This window comes from Mus musculus (genome assembly GCF_000001635.26).
Source record: "Mus musculus strain C57BL/6J chromosome 4 unlocalized genomic contig, GRCm38.p6 C57BL/6J MMCHR4UN_CTG3".
Taxonomy (NCBI): domain Eukaryota; kingdom Metazoa; phylum Chordata; class Mammalia; order Rodentia; family Muridae; genus Mus; species Mus musculus.
Window position 1 is genome coordinate 217,603 of NT_166434.1, and position 10,364 is coordinate 227,966.

At 50.3% G+C, this 10,364-nt stretch overlaps 2 protein-coding genes across 2 annotated transcripts; both read right to left on the bottom strand.

Annotated features, from left to right (window-relative positions):
* Window positions 1–3,175: 3,175 nt before the first annotated feature.
* On the bottom strand, window positions 3,176–5,931 carry LOC101055676 (protein FAM205A-2-like). The gene is made up of 2 exons (XM_030251641.1): window positions 5,718–5,931; window positions 3,176–5,071 (listed from the first exon to the last, which is right to left on the bottom strand). The coding sequence occupies exons 1-2, from the start codon at window positions 5,929–5,931 to the stop codon at window positions 3,714–3,716; spliced, it is 1,572 nt and encodes a 523-aa protein (XP_030107501.1). The 3' UTR covers window positions 3,176–3,713.
* Window positions 5,273–7,853, bottom strand: LOC100041599 (protein FAM205A-2-like). The gene has a single exon (XM_017318897.2). The coding sequence runs from the start codon at window positions 7,589–7,591 to the stop codon at window positions 5,939–5,941; it is 1,653 nt and encodes a 550-aa protein (XP_017174386.1). The 5' UTR covers window positions 7,592–7,853; the 3' UTR covers window positions 5,273–5,938.
* Window positions 7,854–10,364: the final 2,511 nt, after the last annotated feature.

A 10,364-nucleotide genomic window follows, 5' to 3' on the forward strand; every position in this document is an offset into this window, starting at 1 on the left:
CAGGCTCTTAGCTTCTCCAGTGTGAAGACCATCATTGTTGAGTAGCCCGGGTGCTACTGTATAAGCCAGTCTAATAAATATCCTTTTGAATATGTATCTGTTCTATCTGCTTGGCTCCCCTAGAGAACCCTAAAGCAGTAACTTGTCTCTGAGTTTTCTAAAAAAGGAAGATAGCAGGGCTTAGAGCTAGGTATGTAGATGACAGCCATCCTTAATTCGACTCTTTCCCAAATAGGCTGCACTAAGAATCCCCTGGAAAGCGTGTTAAAAATAAACGCATCTGCCATTATCCCAGATCAACTTAAATAGACTCTCAGAACAGAGCCAAGTAATCTGTATTTTTACCCAGGTTGTCCAGGTAATTCCAAGCATTTGACGGGTGACGCTGAAAGAGCCACCTGGGCCGCTTCTGCTCCCATCCCACACTCCAGATGGGCAAAAATCTCGTGGGAAGGAACAAAGGTGACCAGAGGAAATGGTGTCCCAGTTGCCTCTCTGGAGGAAGGTTACTTTCCAGCCTAGCACAGGAAAGAAAGGTGGGGGAGGGGGATGAAGAGTGAAAAGGGGGCTTGTGGATTTGACTTCTAAAATATCTAGGCGCTTCTCTCTCACCTAAGATCCTGCCTTGTCTTTATCTGTGGCTTCCCCTCAGGTCCCATCACTGCCCACATTCCTGGATCCTGGAAACTCTTCCTAGCACAGACCAGGAACCTCTCCTGTCGAACGTGAGCCTGTAGAGATAGAACAGCCTCAAAGAGATGTTGCATCCTGGGGTTGCGGGGTCAGGTGGTCTTCCTGCTTGCTTCTGAGCTTAGAGTCCAAATGAAGGCCCTTGTGGGTAACTGAAGGTTTGATGGGGCTGGAAACCTTGGTGGGAAAAAGCTAGGGAAGGAAATATCTGTCTTGAAAACAAAAGAGATGAATGGGACCTGCCCCTACCTGGTCTGTGACTAGAGACACTGAGGTAGCCTGGGAAGAAGCAAGGCTGGCAGGAAGTTAGATGAGGAACGAATTGTTACTGTTCTCAGGACTCCAGAGACCCACGCCCACCTGGTCTTTTGCTGCCGGCCTCATCCTAGCCCACAGTCCCACCTGAACCCTAACACAAACACGGAGGTCTAGGGGTTTACATCCTAGAACCGCTTTGGGTCCCTGAGCCAGACTGCATGTAAACAGTGCAGAAAGGGCACAGAGACCAATGGGTGTCAGGCTGAGATTTGAGTGTCTGCTTAAGTATTCCAGTCCTTAATGCGAAAGTCCTGACTCCTCAGGAAACCTGGTTACTGTTTGACAGGCCCATGGAGGCTCAGAAGCAGAGGGTTTCTATGCTCGTACCTGGGTGTAAGGAGTGGGGCAGAGAGCGTGACTGATGCTAACGCTAACAACGAGACAGACCAAGTCCCTAGAGCGAGTGAGAGAGGAGCCGTGTGCATTGCTACCTCTCTCAGCCTCACTTCCAGCAGGTCCACTAGCTGTCTGGGGCTGGTACCTGGGGCCATTCTGGGGTAGACATCTTAGGTGCTGCAAGAGTCTGGAAATCCCCGTATTGGAATAGCCACATTCGCTTCTGCTCTGTGCCCGCCTGCTCCTGTCTCCTCGGGGCCTCCAGGGCAGCAGATGCTCCCTCTGAGTTTGGCAGACAAGAGCCAAGGGGAGGGTATGGTGGGAATTTCAGCTCAAGGGTTGAGCTAATCCTGGAAGAGGCTTTGCGGTATGCCAGGACCCATGGGTCTGCATATTCCACCAGGGTCAAAAGGCCTGGGTGTTTTGGTGCTCCTGGGTTCCCGGCCGAGCACTGAGTGAGCCATCCCAGGAATAAGGTACCTCATGGACAAAAGCCGATGGTGGCTGTGCCAGCGAGAGCCACTGAGTCCCTGAAGCTGTGAAAGTCGTATGCCCAGCATAGAGGTGTATGTTACCCAGTGTGCAACTGTTCAGGTTGGGTTTGGAATTAGATGGATGCCCAGAATGGTGTTGATCTGAGATCAGATTAGAATAGGGTTATGGCCAGCACAGGGAAGGATCCTGCTGATGTTAGTGTGGGGTTTTGAACTGGGTTGTGATTCTTGCTGTTAAAGGCTGGCATATGTTGGATTGGTCTTTTGAAGACAGAATGGAGTCGGGCACTGAATTTGGGTTTGAGGTTAGGATCAGCCAAGGAGTTTACATTGTATGTTGGAGGTTGGTTCTGAACTTCTAAGACAATTCAGGGAGGGATATATGGTTATGTGCAATTCTGCTCTGATATGGGGAGAGTCTGCTGGGCTGCTTTCTAGGTTCCCTGTGTGAGGCTGTAAGTCTCTCCAGAGCTATCCAAGCAGGGCAGGTGGCCATCCAGGTCCAAGGGAGAAGGAACACCAAAGCCTTCTGTGCTCATTTGGCCATTCAAGCACCTTGTTGGCATTTACCACACCACCCTTCTCTTTCTGGGAATGAGGCTGGAGTTTGGTTAGGAGTATGGCTGTAAGGCTGGGCTTGCAGTGGGATTGCAGCTAACATTAAAGCTTGCCATAGAGCTATAAAAGGAACCATGCCTGTGCCAGGGCCCCCTTCTGGGGCACCTGGGACTTTGATGGTTCCCTAAGGGTGACTTGGATCAGGCATGTCTGCCTAGTTTGTTGTTCCCTTTTACCTGCTGTGTCAGACTGTAGGGGGTCAGTAGTCTGCAGGCATGGGACCCTGGGTAAACTGAGGCTTTTCATGTGATGCGTGGTAGGTGGGATTCTAAAAGGGTCGAGAACTCACACCTGACTTTGGTAGATCTTAAAAGAGAGTCTGTCCCCTGAGCAACAGTTTCTGGCATGCACCTATCTTTGCCATAATTAACTTCTGAACATTCTCAAGTATTGGGGTCACTGGTGTTCTGAATTTTTCCCTATAGAACTCAAGAGCAAATCAAAAGCCTTCATATGTGAGGCTAGTGCTCTGCCACTGGGCAAGACCCTCCTTTTGTGGATATTTAAGACCTGACCAAGTTGTTGAGATCAGGATATACACATGAATCCAAGGCTATCCCATTAACGACAGGCAATAGGATAGAAGTTACAAACCAGATTTAAAGGAGGGAGAAGGGTCAGCATGGTGGTATGCCATTAATTCCAGTTCTCTGGAGGTAGAGGCAGGTAGATCTCTTTGAGTTAGAGGTTGACCTGCCTACAGAGTTAGTTCCGAGTCAGCTAGGGCTACATAGTGAGACCCGGGGACTGTGTGGACAGGCATCCTCAAGATGAAAGGTGTGACCCTGTTGTGAGGAGCCCTGGAGTGGTCTGTGCAGGAGCCTCTTCTCCTGCTCTCCATCCTGGCGTGTCTTTTGACTGACCAGGGAAAACCCAAGACCTGCGTCCCCTTCTCCAAGGTCCCCCACGACTTTGGATTTCTCTAGGTTGAACCTTTTCCCTCCAGCTTCCATGTCAACACAGACTTGGGTCTTATCCCTTTGGGATTGCGAGGCCTTGGAGCTCTGCTGGGCAGAACTATGGGGCACTGCTTTGGAAGGAGGAGGCCTTTGCGCCTGACACACATCCTGTACTGCAGAAGCTGGCTGTTTTTTAGGGTGGACCCCTTTTGCATTTGGGGCTGGCAGAGATGGGCATGCGACAGGCTGTTCCTGAAGCAGTGTGCTCTCTGACATGTGTAGACTTCTGAGAAATTCCTGGATGGATTCGCTCTCTAGGTCGGCTGTACCCAGCTCCTTGTATTCTCTCTTTTCCTTTTCAGAAATCCCAAACTGCATTGCTAGGATCTTTTTTTTTTTTTTTCAGGTGGAAATTCAGTTTGGCCAAGATATGTGTGTTTATTGGGTAGGGTCTGCATGGGGGAGGCTGACTCTCTGCAGGCACCTTCTCTGTCCTTCTGTCCGCCTCTGCTCCAGGCTGGAACTCTTCTGCAGTGTCCGCAGACACCCCACTGTCATCCTGAGCGCAGGGCTCAAGTGGGGTTATTTGAGTCAGAGCATTTGATGGGCTTTTGACAGCTTTGGGCATCTTCTCTCTGAGTCTAGGTTGGCTAGTGACTGCTGGGGATGCAGGCCTAGAGAGAGCTACACAGTAAAGGGCAGGCAGGCCTGACAGGAAGGCCAGATACTTATGATGTAAAGTTGTCTCCAGTTTCTTAATGGTTTCCTTAGGCAGGGATTGGGGCTTCTTACAGTGTTCAAAGAGAGTACCAGATAAGGTTTGTGTCTCCTGGTCACTTTTACTTTCTGCCTGTAACTTCCTGCATTGGCCTTGTGGAATCCAAGGGAAGGGAGCCACTGTTGCTAAGCTTCCAGGAATTTTGCATTCCCAAGATTTCCAGACTTGGGCCGGGACCTCGCCCTCCCGGATCTGTTCACATTTGGAATCAACATGGCTTTTCAACATTTCCCTTGTCTTGGCAAACAAGTGTGGCATGGGGATTGTCCCTTTGCCCACTGTGAGTGAGAACATGTTACCAGGCCCATCGGCCTCTGGTTTCCCGGGCTGTGAGATGCTCACATTGGGTAAGCTACTGCTGCCACAGGGCAGGGACTGCGGGTCTGTTGAGGAGAGCAGCATATTCATGGAGCACTGGATCCTCTGGGGCAGCCCCCAGCGGAGGTGAATCAGCTGCTTCTGCAGGTGGAATTCCAGCAGCCTTCCTGCGTGCTCTGGGAAGATGTCCCTGGTGGGATGTAAAAAGGGCTTCCTTGCCAAGGAAGTTTTTACTGTCTTAGCCTCACTGGGTGCTTCACACAGCATTCGGCGCTGGTTTTGGAGGAGGAGAGCTGGCAGGCCCCACTGAAGCTTGCTTAGTTGTTTCTTTAGGAGGTGGCGTTCCAGTGCTTCACACTCAGCCAGGGACAGGAACGGAACAGTAATCTGTGCTCCTTCACGCTCACAGGGAGTCTTGCCATTCAGAGAGGTCGGGGAAGAGGGAAAGGCTGACTTATATGGTGTTTTGGGTAAGAAAAGGCCCGAGAGTACCCCTGAGGGCTGAGCATCTGTGGAGGGCTTGGACATATCCTTTTTCTTGCAGGTACCTTGAGAACTCAAGGATGTAACATCCAAGGACTCACTGTGAAGGGATGGAAAGGTCCCAAACCGTGAAGAATCTTTTTTGATGGTTCTCTGCCGTCACTAATTTCTTTTACTTCTTTTTCATTCCAGCCCTTGACTTTCATAATTAAATTGAGAACATCACAATTTTTCCCTTATCGCTTTACCTTTGGCCCCAAAATATGAGCCAGGCAGAGTTTGGTGAAGGAACTCAAGCCTGATCTTTATCTTTATTGTATAATACACGAGAGACTTCCTTTCTGGTCAAGTGTTTAATTCACATTCTAGGTTGGGGTAAGGAAAACTGACTTGTCTGAAGTAAGTTCAAGTCTCCTTCCCAGGATGAGGGCATTTTTATTTCCTTCATACCTTCTCTTAATAATGTACAGCAGAGACAAAGACGACAGACAACTCATTCGGAGATAGAAAATACATTTTGGGTAGTGCAGTCCCTACCTGTTCATCAAAGAAAATGACAATGCTGTGCTCTTAAAGGGATACAGAGGTTGGGGAGCCTAGAAACTGTCACCATGCAGGGCGGTCTCCAATACCAGAAGAGCATTTCTGAAGTAAACCCTGGGAGCTAGGGTAGGTTTCTGTGGTGAGTGGCATAAGCCAACCTAGGACAGTGCCGAGGGCAATGGCGGGAGTTGCCTAATATTGAGACAGAGCCAAGCTGCCGGGAGCGAGGCCGGAGCTTACTGTCTACAATATGGGGAGCAGTTAATAAGGAGGCCATCACTGACTTCTCAGAGGACGAAAACTGGGCCTTGGGCCCTCTGGAGTCCTCTGGCTTAGTTTTCTTGGTGGGGCTCTTGGCATGAGGCAGACCCCTATCAACATTTTCTTTACTGGTTTTGGCCACCTTTCCAGGTGTAGAGACCGTGGATGGCTCCGTGTGTGCTTTGCTCTTCATCTTGGGGTTAATAGAGTGAAAAAAGAATTTCAGGTTCTGGGACAATGGATTCCTCGCTTTGACTGTCTTCCATGTCCTGCTCAGAGTCTGTCTCCATGAAGACTTCTGGAGGTGGGTCTGGGAACTGGAGCTCAGGGGACTCCCGGGGACTGTGTGGACAGGCATCCTCAAGATGAAAGGTGTGACCCTGTTGTGAGGAGCCCTGGAGTGGTCTGTGCAGGAGCCTCTTCTCCTGCTCTCCATCCTGGCGTGTCTTTTGACTGACCAGGGAAAACCCAAGACCTGCGTCCCCTTCTCCAAGGTCCCCCACGACTTTGGATTTCTCTAGGTTGAACCTTTTCCCTCCAGCTTCCATGTCAACACAGACTTGGGTCTTATCCCTTTGGGATTGCGAGGCCTTGGAGCTCTGCTGGGCAGAACTATGGGGCACTGCTTTGGAAGGAGGAGGCCTTTGCGCCTGACACACATCCTGTACTGCAGAAGCTGGCTGTTTTTTAGGGTGGACCCCTTTTGCATTTGGGGCTGGCAGAGATGGGCATGCGACAGGCTGTTCCTGAAGCAGTGTGCTCTCTGACATGTGTAGACTTCTGAGAAATTCCTGGATGGATTCGCTCTCTAGGTCGGCTGTACCCAGCTCCTTGTATTCTCTCTTTTCCTTTTCAGAAATCCCAAACTGCATTGCTAGGATCTTTTTTTTTTTCAGGTGGAAATTCAGTTTGGCCAAGATATGTGTGTTTATTGGGTAGGGTCTGCATGGGGGAGGCTGACTCTCTGCAGGCACCTTCTCTGTCCTTCTGTCCGCCTCTGCTCCAGGCTGGAACTCTTCTGCAGTGTCCACAGACACCCCACTGTCATCGTGAGCGCAGGGCTCAAGTGGGGTTATTTGAGTCAGAGCATTTGATGGGCTTTTGACAGCTTTGGGCATCTTCTCTCTGAGTCTAGGTTGGCTATTGACTGCTGGGGATGCAGGCCTAGAGAGAGCTACACAGTAAAGGGCAGGCAGGCCTGACAGGAAGGCCAGATACTTATGATGTAAAGTTGTCTCCAGTTTCTTAATGGTTTCCTTAGGCAGGGATTGGGGCTTCTTACAGTGTTCAAAGAGAGTACCAGATAAGGTTTGTGTCTCCTGGTCACTTTTACTTTCTGCCTGTAACTTCCTGCATTGGCCTTGTGGAATCCAAGGGAAGGGAGCCACTGTTGCTAAGCTTCCAGGAATTTTGCATTCCCAAGATTTCCAGACTTGGGCCGGGACCTCGCCCTCCCGGATCTGTTCACATTTGGAATCAACATGGCTTTTCAACATTTCCCTTGTCTTGGCAAACAAGTGTGGCATGGGGATTGTCCCTTTGCCCGCTGTGAGTGAGAACATGTCACCAGGCCCATTGGCCTCTGGTTTCCCAGGCTGTGAGATGCTCACATTGGGTAAGCTACTGCTGCCACAGGGCAGGGACTGTGGGTCTGTTGAGGAGAGCAGCATATTCATGGAGCGCTGGATCCTCTGGGGCAGCCCCCAGCGGAGGTGAATCAGCTGCTTCTGCAGGTGGAATTCCAGCAGCCTTCCTGCGTGCTCTGGGAAGATGTCCCTGGTGGGATGTAAAAAGGGCTTCCTTGCCAAGGAAGTTTTTACTGTCTTAGCCTCACTGGGTGCTTCACACAGCATTCAGGGCTGGTTTTGGAGGAGGAGAGCTGGCAGGCCCCACTGAAGCTTGCTGAGTTGTTTCTTTAGGAGGTGGCGTTCCAGTGCTTCACACTCAGCCAGGGACAGGAACGGGACAGTAATCTGTGCTCCTTCACGCTCACAGGGAGTCTTGCCATTCAGAGAGTTCGGGGAAGAGGGAAAGGCTGACTTACATGGTGTTTTGGGTAAGAAAAGGCCCGAGAGTACCCCTGAGGGCTGAGCATCTGTGGAGGGCTTGGACATATCATTTTTCTTGCAGGTACCTTGAGAACTCAAGGGAAGTAACATCCAAGGACTCACTGTGAAGGGATGGAAAGGTCCCAAACCGTGAAGAATCTTTTTTGATGGTTCTCTGCCGTCACTAATTTCTTTTACTTCTTTTTCATTCCAGCCCTTGACTTTCATAATTAAATTGAGAACATCACAATTTTTCCCTTATCGCTTTACCTTTGGCCCCAAAATATGAGCCAGGCAGAGTTTGGTGAAGGAACTCAAGCCTGATCTTTATCTTTATTGTATAATACACGAGAGACTTCCTTTCTGGTCAAGTGTTTAATTCACATTCTAGGTTGGGGTAAGGAAAACTGACTTGTCTGAAGTAAGTTCAAGTCTCCTTCCCAGGATGAGGGAATTTTTATTTCCTTCATACCTTCTCTTAATAATGTACAGCAGAGACAAAGACGACAGACAACTCATTCGGAGATAGAAAATACATTTTGGGTAGTGCAGTCCCTACCTGTTCATCAAAGAAAATGACAATGCTGTGCTCTTAAAGGGATACAGAGGTTGGGGAGCCTAGAAACTGTCACCATGCAGGGCGGTCTCCAATACCAGAAGAGCATTTCTGAAGTAAACCCTGGGAGCTAGGGTAGGTTTCTGTGGTGAGTGGCATAAGCCAACCTAGGACAGTGCCGAGGGCAATGGCGGGAGTTGCCTAATATTGAGACAGAGCCAAGCTGCTGGGAGCGAGGCCGGAGCTTACTGTCTACAATATGGGGAGCAGTTAATAAGGAGGCCATCACTGACTTCTCAGAGGACGAAAACTGGGCCTTGGGCCCTCTGGAGTCCTCTGGCTTAGTTTTCTTGGTGGGGCTCTTGGCATGAGGCAGACCCCTATCAACATTTTCTTTACTGGTTTTGGCCACCTTTCCAGGTGTAGAGACCGTGGATGGCTCCGTGTGTGCTTTGCTCTTCATCTTGGGGTTAATAGAGTGAAAAAAGAATTTCAGGTTCTGGGACAATGGATTCCTCGCTTTGACTGTCTTCCATGTCCTGCTCAGAGTCTGTCTCCATGGAAGACTTCTGGAGGTGGGTCTGGGAACTGGGAGCTCAGGGGACTCCCGGGGACTGTGTGGACAGGCATCCTCAAGATGAAAGGTGTGACCCTGTTGTGAGGAGCCCTGGAGTGGTCTGTGCAGGAGCCTCTTCTCCTGCTCTCCATCCTGGCGTGTCTTTTGACTGACCAGGGAAAACCCAAGACCTGCGTCCCCTTCTCCAAGGTCCCCCACAACTTTGGATTTCTCTAGGTTGAACCTTTTCCCTCCAGCTTCCATGTCAACACAGACTTGGGTCTTATCCCTTTGGGATTGCGAGGCCTTGGAGCTCTGCTGGGCAGAACTATGGGGCACTGCTTTGGAAGGAGGAGGCCTTTGCGCCTGACACACATCCTGTACTGCAGAAGCTGGCTGTTTTTTAGGGTGGACCCCTTTTGCATTTGGGGCTGGCAGAGATGGGCATGCGACAGGCTGTTCCTGAAGCAGTGTGCTCTCTGACATGTGTAGACTTCTGAGAAATTCCTGGATGGATTCGCTCTCTAGGTCGGCTGTACCCAGCTCCTTGTATTCTCTCTTTTCCTTTTCAGAAATCCCAAACTGCATTGCTAGGATCTTTTTTTTTTTCAGGTGGAAATTCAGTTTGGCCAAGATATGTGTGTTTATTGGGTAGGGTCTGCATGGGGGAGGCTGACTCTCTGCAGGCACCTTCTCTGTCCTTCTGTCCGCCTCTGCTCCAGGCTGGAACTCTTCTGCAGTGTCCACAGACACCCCACTGTCATCGTGAGCGCAGGGCTCAAGTGGGGTTATTTGAGTCAGAGCATTTGATGGGCTTTTGACAGCTTTGGGCATCTTCTCTCTGAGTCTAGGTTGGCTATTGACTGCTGGGGATGCAGGCCTAGAGAGAGCTACACAGTAAAGGGCAGGCAGGCCTGACAGGAAGGCCAGATACTTATGATGTAAAGTTGTCTCCAGTTTCTTAATGGTTTCCTTAGGCAGGGATTGGGGCTTCTTACAGTGTTCAAAGAGAGTACCAGATAAGGTTTGTGTCTCCTGGTCACTTTTACTGTCTGCCTGTAACTTCCTGCATTGGCCTTGTTGAATATAAGGGAAGGGAGCCACTGTTGCTAAGCTTCCAGGAATTTTGCATTCCCAAGATTTCCAGACTTGGGCCGGGACCTTGCCCTCCCGGATCTGTTCACATTTGGAATCAACATGGCTTTTCAACATTTCCCTTGTCTTGGCAAACAAGTGTGGCATGGGGATTGTCCCTTTGCCCGCTGTGAGTGAGAACATGTCACCAGGCCCATTGGCCTCTGGTTTCCCGGGCTGTGAGATGCTCACATTGGGTAAGCTACTGCTGCCACAGGGCAGGGACTGTGGGTCTGTTGAGGAGAGCAGCATATTCATGGAGCGCTGGATCCTCTGGGGCAGCCCCCAGCGGAGGTGAATCAGCTGCTTCTGCAGGTGGAATTCCGCGGATC